The sequence below is a fragment of the Gekko japonicus genome, unplaced genomic scaffold (assembly GCF_001447785.1).
Source record: "Gekko japonicus isolate JY-2015 unplaced genomic scaffold, Gekko_japonicus_V1.1 scaffold488, whole genome shotgun sequence".
NCBI classification, from domain to species: domain Eukaryota; kingdom Metazoa; phylum Chordata; class Lepidosauria; order Squamata; family Gekkonidae; genus Gekko; species Gekko japonicus.
The window spans coordinates 173,556-186,697 of NW_015176466.1; the positions used below are offsets into that span (position 1 = coordinate 173,556).

Sequence of the window (13,142 nt, forward strand, 5' to 3'; positions counted from 1 at the left end):
CTGCTGGAAGGCTTTTGCTTTGCGTATTCCTCCCCTCCCAACATTCTTCTCTCAAACGCCCCGGTGTCATCAAAACTGCAGTGCCTCATCTCCCTCGTTGCCCTGCATTAGAGTCAACTTTGAGCTGCATTTGTGGTTACAGTAAGACAGTGCAGAGCGGGGGCCTCTGAAATGTCCGGTATTGTATGAGCTGAGCTGTGTTTTATTTTTATCTGTGGTTTTTTTGGTGTGGTATTTTTTCAAGCATGCAAAATCAAGTTGTCAAGAAATCTCCCCTGAAACACCTCAGTCCGTGCTCTTTATGCTCTAGAGAAGGCCTTGTGTGTGTGTATATATATGTGTATATATATATATGTGTGTGTGTGTGTGTGTATATATGTATATATATATATATGTGTGTGTATATATATATAATAATACTTTTAAAAATATTTAAAAGTGTAAAGAAAAAAAATCTGAAATTGCTGACTTCATGATCATCTTAAACTGAGCATAGTAGCATGAACTTTGATTGCGGCTTCGACTACTGTTTTAAAATTACTGTTTTAATTATTTTAACTGTTGTTATTGAGATCTTGTGACTTTGTAACCCGCCCTGAGCCCGTCTGCGCGGAGGGCAGGATAAAAATTGGATTAAATAAATAAATACAAATATTAAAAAACAGATGTACTACTGTGCTTTTCTGGACTCCTCCTCCTCCTCCACCTCCACCACAGACTTGGGAGTCCCACCCGCCCAGAGCGATCTCTATTGTGGGGCTCCATCGAAAGTTCCTCAATTGTCCTTCATTGGGGCTGGCTTAGTCCAAAGATATGGGGAGGGGGAGTGTTATAAGCTGCCGCACATGGCTTTTAATTTGTGACAGGCTCAGAAAGCTCACTTCTCCAGAGTCCCGTCCCCCCCTTCGAGCTCGCCCAAAGCCTTCGATGTCCTCTCATTCACAGGACTGAGGTGTTAGTGGTTAAGTGTGCAGACTCTAATCTGGAAGGACCGGGTTTGATTCCCCACTCCTCCACTTGCATCTGGCTGGATGACCTTGGGCAAGCCATAGTTCTGTCAGAGCTGTCCTTGAAAAAGAGCAGTTTCTGTCAGAGCTCTCTCAGCCCCGCCCACCTCCCAGGGTGTCTGTTGTGGGGAGGGGAAGGGAGAGGAGTCTGTAAGCCGCTCTGAGACTCCTTTGGGTAGTGAAGGGAAGGGTATAAATCCAATCTCTTCTCTTCTTCTTCTTCTTACCTCCCCACCGCTTGCTTCCTCTGATTTTGTTTGTGACAGAACCTGCCTTTGTCTTTCTTTCCAGGCAAAATGGGGATAGGGAACGGATGCGGCTTGAGCGAAATCACAGACATGGAGTGCCCCACTTCGACAATAGATGACCTGATGAAAGAGGTAATGGCCTCTGTGTGTGCGTGCGTGCAATGCTAAATCAATTGGGGGGGGGTTTTAAATGCAAGGTTTATTGTTTACTGTATGTGTGCCAGAGAGTCTTCTGCGTTTGTGTGTGGTGGGGGTGGGGGGGGCTTGTGCAGGTGGACTTTAAACCCAGCCCCCGCTTTCCTTTCTGAACAGCTGGCTGGCCCAAAGCATGACGGGGGCTTTGGGTGCCCTCTCCGCAGGCATCTTGGGCCAGGAACTATATAGCATCCCTCATTTGCCTGTGTGCTTCTTCATCCAGCTAAGAATAGATGCATGGGAGCTTCTTTCTACATGCATATCCAGGAGACGTAGTGATGGCCACAGGTACAGGCAGTTTTAAAGGGGGGTTAGATAGATTCATGGAGGAGAGGTCCATCAGTGGCTCTGCTAGTCCTGGTGCCTGAGATGAACCTCCACGTTCAGAGGCACTAAACCTGTAAATCTCAGAGCCAACATCAGGGGAAGGTCTGGTTTCATGCCCTGTTGTTGGCCCTCCAGAGGAGCTGGTTGGCCACTCTGTGAGACAGAATGCTGGACTAGATGGACCACGCGTCTGATCCAGCAGGGCTCTTCTGAGGTTCTTATGTTTATATGGCAGTAGATGGATTGGGGCAAAGAAGATAAATTCCTCTTCTTTGTCTGTATTCAGAACAAAATTAATTCCTTCATTCCTTTCTGCCTGTTCTAGTCTTCCTTCCTTCCTTCCTTCCTTCCTTCCTTCCTTCCTTCCTTCCTTCCTTCCTTCCTTCCTTCCTTCCTTCCTTCGAGGAGAGGTCCATCAGTGGCTCTGCTAGTCCTGGTGCCTGAGATGAACCTCCACGTTCAGAGGCACTAAACCTGTAAATCTCAGAGCCAACATCAGGGGAAGGTCTGGTTTCATGCCCTGTTGTTGGCCCTCCAGAGGAGCTGGTTGGCCACTCTGTGAGACAGAATGCTGGACTAGATGGACCACGCGTCTGATCCAGCAGGGCTCTTCTGAGGTTCTTATGTTTATATGGCAGTAGATGGATTGGGGCAAAGAAGATAAATTCCTCTTCTTTGTCTGTATTCAGAACAAAATTAATTCCTTCATTCCTTTCTGCCTGTTCTAGTCTTCCTTCCTTCCTTCCTTCCTTCCTTCCTTCCTTCCTTCCTTCCTTCCTCCTGAAAACAGGTCCAGACCCACTGACCCTAGAAGCCCAACTTGACGACCACTTGGGTGCCAAACACCCAGGGTTGCCTGTGTCAGCTGTGCAAATGTTTTGGAGAGAGAACCGCAGCCTTTGCTTTTGGAGAATGCATGTGGCTTTCAGCAGCTGGACCAACGATCCTTTGCATTGAAGGATCCCATCCTAAGCAGAGTTACACTCTTCTAAATCCATTGAAGTCCATGGGATTAGAAGGGTGTAACTGTGTAGGATTGCACACAGAGTGTAAAGAGCTTCACATGTATTGTCTTGTGGTAATTGTTACAACAGCCCTATCGGGTAGGCCAGCGGAGAAGCTGCATGGCTTGCTTACAGACACTGAGTGAGTTCGTGGGGCTGGATCCAACCAGTTTTTCCGCTAGTGAAAAAGGAAGGGAGGAGTGGCCTTTTGACCACTTACAGGGCCGGCTCGCTCACTAGGCGAACTAAGCATTCGCCTAGAGCGCGCCGGCCCTTAGGGGTGCCAAACTGCACCCCCACACACACACCAAAAGCCCCCCCCGCCAAAAGCCCTGCATCTCCCTGACCGGGTGGCTGCCACCGCCGCCACTTCTTTGGCCTGCCCTCTCGGCTTCCCAGCAAAGCGCTTCTCCTCCTCCTCCTCCTCCTCTTCCTCACAGCCGGGGACTGGAAGCTGCAGCAGGAGCAGCAGCAGCAGGGCCGGGGGAGCGACGGCTTGTGAGCGCCCTGCCGGTCAGCCTCTTCTCCAGGCGCCCTGATGAGGGGGGAGCCTGGCGACTCTCCTCACGCCCTCTGGTTGTCAACTTGGCTGTTGGTGGGCGCGGGGGGGGGGGGTGCCAGAAGGGATCCTCGCCTAGGGTGCAAGATAAGCTGGGGCCGGCCCTGACCACTTACAATGGCTTTGCTGGGGATCACTGGACCTGGATACACAAGAACTACTATGTGACGCTGGGGCTATCGCAAGAATGGGAACTGGGACAGACTGAGTGGAACAGTGGTCTGGATCCAACCCGAGAATTGTAGTGGAGGTCCTCCCAGGTCATTCGCCTGGTTGCTAGACTAGATTGGCTCCAGCATTCATCTTTAGTTCCCGGAAGGCTGTTCCACCAAGTGTTGAAGAGATGGAGCCCCTGAAGATGACTTATGCGTTTCACAGGAACGACACAGGGTTGTTGTTGTTTTTTTTCGGGGGCGGGGGGATCCAAAGCCCTTTCCCCAGTCAGCGTTAGGGCTGCTAGCCGATCCCATTTCAACAAGCACTCAAACTGCCACGAGCTATTTTTGAAGAATACCGGCCTATCAAAATGTGTGTGGAGCAGTTAGAGAAAAGGCTGTGTGCCCTTAACTGAACAAACAACCCTCTGTCTGTGGAGGGACTAGACCTTTGGAGACGCATTCTAGTCATAGGAAGCACTGCAGAAGCACTTGCTGGAACTGGATGGGTTTTAGCCTGCCTCTTTCTGCCATGCTAATATTGCCACCTCTGTAGTCATATACCTTTTCCCCTCTGCAATTCCCCAGCCTCCCACGGTGGACGAATGCCTTCATGCAATAAAAAGGAGTCCTTCACCACTGCAGGACACTTCTAGAAATCCCCCGATACCTGACTGGTGGATACATCAGCCAAGTCCTGGTAAGAGACTAGCCACCGCAGCCCCGCATGTGAAGGAAGTCCTACATTGTTGCCAATGTCTTTGGGTAGAATTGATTGCTGTACCAACTTCCTTTCCTTCTGAGCAGAGGCGAAGGGTAATTTGGTAAGGGAAAATGTGCCATGACGTGGACAAAGTTTGTGGGTAGCAGTGTTGGTCTATAGAAAAAAATTCCCAGACCGGAAATGACATAATATAGAGTTCAACTGCAAATTCTCTTGGGTTGGTTGTGTTAGTCTGTTCTAGCAAATCAAAAAAAGAGGCACCTTAAACAATATGGTATTCCAGCCCACATTGCCAGATGCATGGAACAGAGCTCAGTCAGCAGAAAAATATGTATACATAGCAGAGGGGAAGAAAAACAAATTGTGAACAGCACATTTAGCAGGTTGTGGAAAGCAGGAAGTATAATTTGTGATATATCTGTGCAGAAGGCATACAAGACGAATCCAGTGGCCATTTGCAACAACTGTTGTTGGTGGAAACACTGTCTTTTTTGTAATTAAGTCCTCCTGTAGTGGCGATAGCTGTGCTAACAGTGCTATAGCGACACCTACTGTGAGAAACAAGTAATACAACAAAGCTTCAGTACATAAAAGGTAAAGGAGTCGGGGAGTAACTAGTTGCTTTAAGCAGTTCAGGATTTTTAATGACTAGGAAAAGGACTGAAGTAGAGCATCTGCTTTGTACAAATAAGGTTCGATCCCCAGGTTAAAGGATCAGGTAGTAGGTGATACAGAAGACCTCTGTCTTAGACAGTAATCGGAGGGAGACAAGGCTGACCTTGATGGGCAAAGGGTCTGACTCTATGAGGCAGCTTTGTGTTTTCAAGGTTCAGGTGCATTCAGGTTGGATGGCCATTAACGGGTGCACTCAACAGTGCCCGACTGTGGCAAATGAGGATATATTACATATATGACGGAGAATTGTCTTGCTAAGCTCTCGAGGACCAAGAAAGACCTTCTCATGAGACCCCGGAGAACCACGTCCAGTTCAGACTAGACAGATACTGAGCAAGAAGCAGGAACGGGCTGTCTCAGTTCAAGGGTTTCCCTATGGATGCTCAAAGAGTGTCGGCGATCATAGAGATGTGGGGATGGATTTAGATTTGGAGATCTAGCAGTTGTGAATTGCACATGGGAAATCAATTTGTGCCTATGTCTTCTTCTGTTCATTTGTAGTTTTGTCTCTGATGAATGGATTTGCTGGCTACGAGCCGCTTCATGCAGGTATGGCAACCCTTTTCCTCGCTCAGTTCCCCTCTCATTTTATCACATTGCAATTTGTTGTCTGGTGGGGGGTTTTTGCATGCCAAAGACACCTTGCGACTTCAGTTCTTGGCACGCAGTATCTGCCTGAGATGCCTCCCTCTAAGCTGTGGAGTCCTGTGAGCAAAAATTCTACTTTGTGAGCTATTGGCATTAAAGTTGTGAGTGAGCAATTTGGCTGCTGCATAAATCAATTTGCTCTGGAGCCATCCTTCCTGAGCTAAGACAAAAAGGTGTGAGCCGGAGGCTAAAAAACTGTGAGCTAGCTCACACTAACTCAGCTTAGAGGGATCACTGCCGGAGAGTCATGGCCAGCCAGAGGGGCTGTGTGGACCAGTGGTCTGAGCACAGGGTTGCTTCTTACAGTGAATCTAAGGAGCCAGGCTGAGAAAGACACACTGTGTCCCACTAGCAGTCAGGGTCATCAGCAAGGCTAGTTCGGAGTATTTTGTTGCTTCAAGCAAGATATACCAGTGTATAGTAAGGTCTAGCACAGGGGTGTCAAACTCATTTGTTACGAGGGCCGTATCTGACATAAATGAGACCTTGTTGGGCCAGGCCATGCATGTCATAAAATGTAATGCCAGGTAGCGGAGATATAAACTTTCTAAAGGACACAAACACAAAGATTTTTTTTACTTAAAATAAAAACAGGCTTAAAACATTAGCTCTGTGAGCCGCAAACCTACTTTTGATTTATTGACACTCACCACAGAAATCTCATGCTCAGAGATCTGAGTCTAGGATCCAGGTTAAAACATGAAATGGCTGAGTGATTGAGAGAATCTGGGGAAGCAAGGTATGATGCAGCAGCAGCAGAACTAGAAGCTGGAGGTGGCTAGTTCCACTGCGGGCCTGATGGAAGCCCTCCGGGGGCCTGATCCGGCCCCTGGGCCGCATGTTTGACACCCCTGGTCTAGCCAGTATGGTATGGTGATTAGAGTCTCAGATTAGGACTTGGGAGACCCAGGTTCAAATTCCCACACTGCTGTGGAAGCCTGCTGGATGACCGTGGGCACTCCACCTTACCTACCTCACAGGGTCGTTGTGTAGATAAAATGGCGGAGAGCAGAGCAATGTAAGCTGCTTTGGGTTCCTGCTGGGAGAAAGGCAGGATAGAAACGAAGGAAATACATACCCAGCCTGGGTATGCCATAGAGGGCATCAGCAGCCTCCTTATTGTGCCACAGCTGCTCGGGTGGTTTGGGTAGAGAAGCCGCACTGGTTTCGATAGTCCACTGGTAGCAAGCTTTTTTGCAAAACTCTGCTGCCGTTTTGCTGGCTCATGCCCACCTTCAAAATGTGAGGGCTGAGCCCAGAGAAACACTTTATTTTCTATTTATTAGCAAGGGCCACAGTGGCTCAGAGGTTAAGACACTGAGCTGCAGACCAGAAGGTCGGTAGCTCGGCAGTTCGAGACCCGAGTGCCGCTTGACGGAGTGAGCTCCCGTCTCTGGCCCCAGCTCCTGCCAACCTAGCCATTCGAAAGCAAGAAATTGCAAGTAGATAAATAGGTGCCGCTTCAGTGGGAAAGGTAACAGCGCTCCGTGCACCTCAGCGTCAAGTCACACTGGCCACATGACCACAGAAATGTCTTCGGACAGCGGTGGCTCTTCGACTTGGAAATGGAGATGAGCACCGCCCCCTAAAGTCAGATTCGACTGGCTTTCGAGCAGGAAAACCTTGACCTTTAACAATGTTTTTGCCTCGCCTTTCTGCCCCCTTAGGGCCCCTAAAACAGCTAACAAATTAAAACATGGACTGTAAAATACACTCTTAAAAGCCATTAAAGCCAACTCACCAATACATTGTTAAAACCAAAGATTAAAATAAGTACAAAAGATAAAAAGAACAGTTGAAACATCGGGGAGGAAGGAGGGGATCCCTGGGGGAAATGCCAAGGGAAACACAAAAGTCTCCGCCCCCTGACGGAAGACGGCAACAGAAGGGGACAAGCCAGTCTCTCTGGGGAGAGTGTTCCGGAGTTTTGGTGCCACAACTGAGAAGGCCCTCTCCCAGATTGTGACCCACCTAATCTCAGGTGGTGAGGACACCTGAAACAGGTCCTCCAAAGGGCCTTCATGAAGATCCTGGTATGGATTTTCCCTGATCGGATCTGTCTCACGCACCTTTGCAGGCTATTCCCAAATGGTGATCAGCTTCTATTACGGAGGGAAGCCGATGGGCAGCACGACGACCTCCCGTCCCGAAGGCTGCCGGATCTCCCTGGGAGAATTACCGTATGGCCTGGAGAGCTTGGAGCACATCCGGTTCCCGTCGGCGGACACCATTCCGAACGAGCGCCAGCGGCAGATCACCAAGAAGCTCTTCGGCCACCTGGGGCGGGGCGTCTTGCTGCACTGCAACAAGCAGGGCATCTTCATCAAGAGGCTGTGCCAGGGGAGGGTCTTCTGGAGCGGGAACATCATGCCCTTCAAGGACAGGCCCAACAAGCTCGAACGGGACGAGGTGGTCAAGATCTTCGACACGAACTACTTCCTGAGAGGTCCGCGCAGAGGCTTCGGCCTGCCTTGCTTCCCCTTCGCATTTGGTTGGAGGATTGTGGTTAGGGAGGGGCGGGGTGGTAGATTCTGTGACCGAGAGAAAGCCAGAACTTCTGGATCTGAAAGGGCAGATTCCAGGACTTCTGCACACAATTTAAGGACATAAGAACATAAGAGATGCCAATGTTGGATCAGGCCAAAGGCCCATCCAGTCCAACACTCTGTATGACACAGTGGCCAGAAATACCAGTGCCATCAGGAGGTCCACCAGTGGGGCCAGGACACTAGAAGCCCTCCCACTGTTGCCCCCCCCCCAAAGGACAAAGAATAGAGCATCACTTGCTCCAGACCGAGAGTTCCTATCTATACCTTGTGGCTAATAGACACTGATGGACCTCTGCTCCATATGTCCATCCAATCCCCTCTTAAGAACATAAGAGAAGACAATGTTGGATCAGGCCAAAGGCCCATCCAGTCCAACACTTTGTGTCACACAGTGGCCAGAAATACCAGGTGCCATCAGGTATTTAGTCTGCTTCTGCCACCCGTGAGAGGGGCTAAAGGTTACCTCAGAAAACCTTGCTGAACCTCGTCCTTGTTCCAGCTTCTGATATTTGCTGAGGAGTTATCTGCAATTTTTTTTAAAAAACATAATTTTTATTTTGAACTTTTTTGAGGGAATACAGAATAAAAACGGGGTAAGGGGAAAGAATAAAAGGTAAAATTAGCAAAACGTAGTATAAAGGGCATTTTTTGCAAATATAAAGGACAATCCTTGATTCAGATGCTTGAATTTTTAGAAAAAATTATATAACATTACAACTTTAAAAACTATTATAACAACCTACTCAACATTCTACCATTTCCTCATTATTATTTTAATTATTATTTATTATATTATTTTATTATTAATCTCCCTATTCCAGTTCATGCCAGGCTCTGAGTGATGTACAGGATGTAATGTCATTATAAATACAAAACATTAAAGTTCATATATAACTTAATAAGAATTTCAGTGTAGGTAAAAGATCCAAGATAGCGATTTTCCTATAAAGGGAAGGGTATATTAACATTTTTATCCTATTTTATGGCCTGCATATTTTTTTAATGCCGTCTTAATGCCAACCTAGCAGTTCAAAAGCAAGAAATTGCAAGTAGATAAATAGGTACCACTTCGGCGGGAAGGTAACAGCGTTCCATGCGCCTTGGTGTTTAGTCATGCCGGCCACATGACCACGGAAATGTCTTCGGACAGCGCTGGCTCTTCGGCTTGGAAATGGAGATGAGCACCACAACCCTAGAGTCAGACTTGACTGGCTTTTGAGCAAGGGAACCTTTACCTTTACCTTACGGGCTAGAAGCTTGTTTTTGAAAAACAACAAAAAGCTGAGATTTGTTAAGAGTACTGGGCCCAAGCTGCATACGAATTGCAAAACATTACACGCGGTTCCAATTGTGGAAGCCACATTGGTTTGCTTAGACCGCTGCATTTCTGGAGAGGAGCCACCCTTGCAGGTTACGAGTCAGGTAGCCAAGGATGGATTCGACATCCTCTTATTTGGCCAAGGGTATAAACGAGCCAGTAAGTCTGCGGGACGGGAGGACAGGCAGCCTACACTGAATTTTCTTCGTTTGTTCGGCGTGCATTTCATATGTCAGCCGTGGCATGGTGCAAGCTGAGAGCCAGTTTGGTGCAGTGGTTAAGTGTGTGGACTCTAATCTGGGAGAACCGGGTTTGATTCCCCACTCCTCCACTTGCACCTGCTGATGTGACCTTGGGTCAGTCACAAGCTCTGGCACAGCTGTTCCTGAAAGAGCAGTTTGTGTCAGAGTTCTCTCAGCCCCACCCACCTCACAGGGTGTCTGTTGTGGGGAGGGGAAGGGAAAGGAGTTTGTAAGCCGCTCTGAGACTCCAAGTGAAGGGCGGGGTATAAATCCAATCTCTTCTTCTTCTCCTTCTTCTTCTTACGGAATGCCTGAATTCAGCATTCTAGTGCGCTCCTGAATGTATTGAGGCAGGTTACTCCTGCTTTTCGTGAATTAACACTCACTTTCTCTCTCTCTTAGAACTCCAGCAGTATTATAACAACCAGGGCCGTTTCCCTAACAGCAAAGTCCTTCTGTGTTTTGGGGAGGAGTTTCCAGATGCTAGCCTCTCACGCTTCAAGTTGATCCTCGTTGAGGTAAGGGATAACAGGCTGCCTGGGCCTACGTTGCTGACACATTAATGATTTTTGGGAAAGTGTCATAGCGGAAATAAACAAGATCACCTCTGAAATAATTCCTATTAAACCGGAGGTTATCTTACTTCAAATACAAGAAACACCTGACTCACAATACAGCTATAACGAACTTACCTTGATTTTGCTGGCAGCGGCCCGTCTGGCCATAGCTACCACCTGGAAATCTGCTTCTCCAACGCTGACCATATGGAGAAATAAAGTATGGAATCAGTTTATTATGTGCAGAATTTCTGACTCACTTCAAAGACAACGTTCTGGCATCACCACGACATATTCTAATTTTGCATGTACGTGGTTTCCATGGCTGCAGTACATGACGGACACAGAACTTCTTCCCTCTAACACCGCTTACTCTTCTTGGCTTTTCTGTTAGCTCTCTACTATACACACCGAGATACACATGATATTCTTCTATACTGACATCTAGCTCTAATCTAGTTCACATATTCTCCTTATTAACAGGTAGCACAATTATCAGCACCTCTTACCTCTTTATTGGTTGACAAGTGTTCTAAAATGGTAGCATAGTTTAACTGTTGAATAACAGGTTCTGATGCAATTTGATCCTTATCTCTTGTTGTTGCTTATTTCATGCTTTAAATGTTTATTGTTGTAAATAATTATTTAAAAATGAATAAAAATAAAATAATAAAAAAGTATTGTGAGAAAGGGAGAAAGGTACCTCTTTCTCTGCCTGCTCTATCCCATGCATAATCTTGTAAACCTCGATCATATCCCCCCTCAGTCGTCGTTTCTCCAAGCTAAAGAGCCCCAAGCGCTTTAACCTTTCTTCATAGGGGAAGTGTTCCAACCCTTTTATCATTCTAGTTGCCCTTTTCTGCACTTTTCCCAATGCTTTAATATCCTTTTTAAGGTGTGGTGACCAGAACGGTACACAGTATTCCAAACATTCTTGGTTCACTTTTGTGCTTTATTGGATAGCAGTGTTTTAGATGCTGTGTGGAGAACACAAGTGGCAGTTGCCTGGACAAGAGGAAAGAGTATTCATTAGATGGGCAAAGGGGTCAATTAGGCACTTTGAGCAGTAAGTAGGGAGAATGTAAAGAAGGGGCAACAAGAAGCACTGAAGGACCAGTTGTGATGAGACCAGGGTGGTTCAGGCAATGTTTCCTAAAAGAGGCCTGGTTTCTGGAAGGCATGGTTTTACCTGGGACTATACATGTGCAGGTGAGCTGGATGATGTCTTGGTTTTCTGTGAGTATATGGTGTCTGCCTGCACGCTCTCTGTCTGTCCATAGGATAGCATAATGGCTGAGCTGCAAACCAGCAACGTCAGCCCTTAGTGTTGCCGTGAACTGGTCAGGGCTGCATTTAGACATTGCAATAACCTGGGGTATATATACATAAACTTTGGTGTGATCATACCCTGGTTAATTGTGATGCCTGAATGCAGACAGTCCAACAAATTGGGGCTTGTTGGCCAGCACCCAATTGGGGTTTCAAATTGGAATTAGAATTTTGTTTATTAAACCATCATTTGGTAGACTAACCAGAGTTTGTTGCACAGTCCTGAGTTTAAACAAACCAAGGTTTATTGTGATGACTGAAAGGCAACCTTTAGGAAAGTTACTTTCTACCAGTCTTACCCTCTCTTTGCTACACAGAGATCGTAACAGTTTGAGGCTTGTTATGAAAGTTGTGGAGATAATGTCCTTGAAACACTTTGAACCTCCTATTCAGCCATTACTGTTCATCCTGAATATAAAAATTCTGAACATTGTATTACTTTGTCTTACAATACCCTTGACCAAAGATATATGATCTTTTCTTGACGGTAGATCGAGCAACTGAGCATCCGGCAGTTGGTGGAGAATGCGGGCAAGATGGACAGCAGCCCCCCAATGCTCCCCATGGCAGAGGAGGGCCACTATGACCAGATGTACAGAAACTTCCAGGATTCTTGTGGGCCACACCAAAGACCAATCTTCAGGGAAAATCAACAGATTACTGTCTGAGACTCCTCTTCTATAGGTTTTTTTTAATTAAAAGGATTCTGCTTAGATCTATTTTTGTATGGACACCCATGCTGAATTCCTTTGGGGGAAACTGCTCTAGTTTTGACCAAAGGTGTGCTAGGAGTATGTACTTGATAGCTATTGGTCTACTTTCCGATCAGAATTAAACACCAGCTGTGCCTATTACACCTTTCTTTGGTCTGACTGACACTACAGCATTCACCAAAAGCCATTTTAAACCAGGCTCAAGGCAGAACCGCATTGTTTAAGGTTTTTTTTTTTAAAAAAAATGGGCTCAGATGTACTAATTCAGCAGATTGGATCCCTTCAGGTGACCCCCCACTTTTGGTTGCAGAGTCGAGTGGGACATTGTAGGGTCCAGTATAGGTGGTGTGGCCAGCAAATGGTGGGTGAAGCTCTAAAGAGCATGAAATCTTCATTTTGGGCATGGTTTCTGGCATCTATGGGAGAGAGATTCTATATGTATTTGCCCTGAGGAATGTGTCTCCTCATGTTGTCCAGTGTTGGTCCTGTAGTTGAATTTGTGAGCATGTGCAGTGCATGTGCAGTGAAGGCATGCTCCAAACTAGTGGGATGCGTCAGCCGCAGAGCAGTTTTGTGAGACAAGACTTTCCATACGTGTATCTGAAGGGCTGGTTCACACATGTATGTCTGATGGTTGTCTGATTTCTGTTTAGTTGGTGACTGGTAGCTAAATTCCTGAACTGACTCCACTACAAAGTAGGCTCTTAGCCAGAAAACTTTTGGTGGGAGGGCATGTGGGGGCCACCAGACGTGATGTACTGGAAGTGACGTGATAGGAGATGTGGAGCGCTGTACTTGATGCAGCAGAGAAGAGGGGAGCACCGGGCAGCATCAGTTTGTTTCAATTGGAGACTTGATTCTGGGCTGCTTTTCTGTGTAAGCCAGGTAGGGG

At 47.0% G+C, this 13,142-nt stretch overlaps 1 protein-coding gene across 2 annotated transcripts in view; it reads left to right on the forward strand.

Moving 5' to 3' along the window:
* IRF8 (interferon regulatory factor 8) overlaps window positions 1-12,484 on the forward strand; it is a 29,677-nt gene extending 17,193 nt beyond the window's left edge. For both annotated transcript variants that reach the window (XM_015427093.1, XM_015427094.1), the window contains exons 4-9: window positions 1,299-1,387; window positions 4,084-4,195; window positions 5,396-5,443; window positions 7,620-7,988; window positions 10,054-10,169; window positions 12,029-12,484. In XM_015427093.1, the coding sequence (XP_015282579.1) occupies window positions 1,299-1,387; window positions 4,084-4,195; window positions 5,396-5,443; window positions 7,620-7,988; window positions 10,054-10,169; window positions 12,029-12,205 (911 nt within the window). In that variant the 3' untranslated portion in view covers window positions 12,206-12,484. The remainder of the gene's footprint in view (window positions 1-1,298; window positions 1,388-4,083; window positions 4,196-5,395; window positions 5,444-7,619; window positions 7,989-10,053; window positions 10,170-12,028) is intronic.
* Window positions 12,485-13,142: the final 658 nt, after the last annotated feature.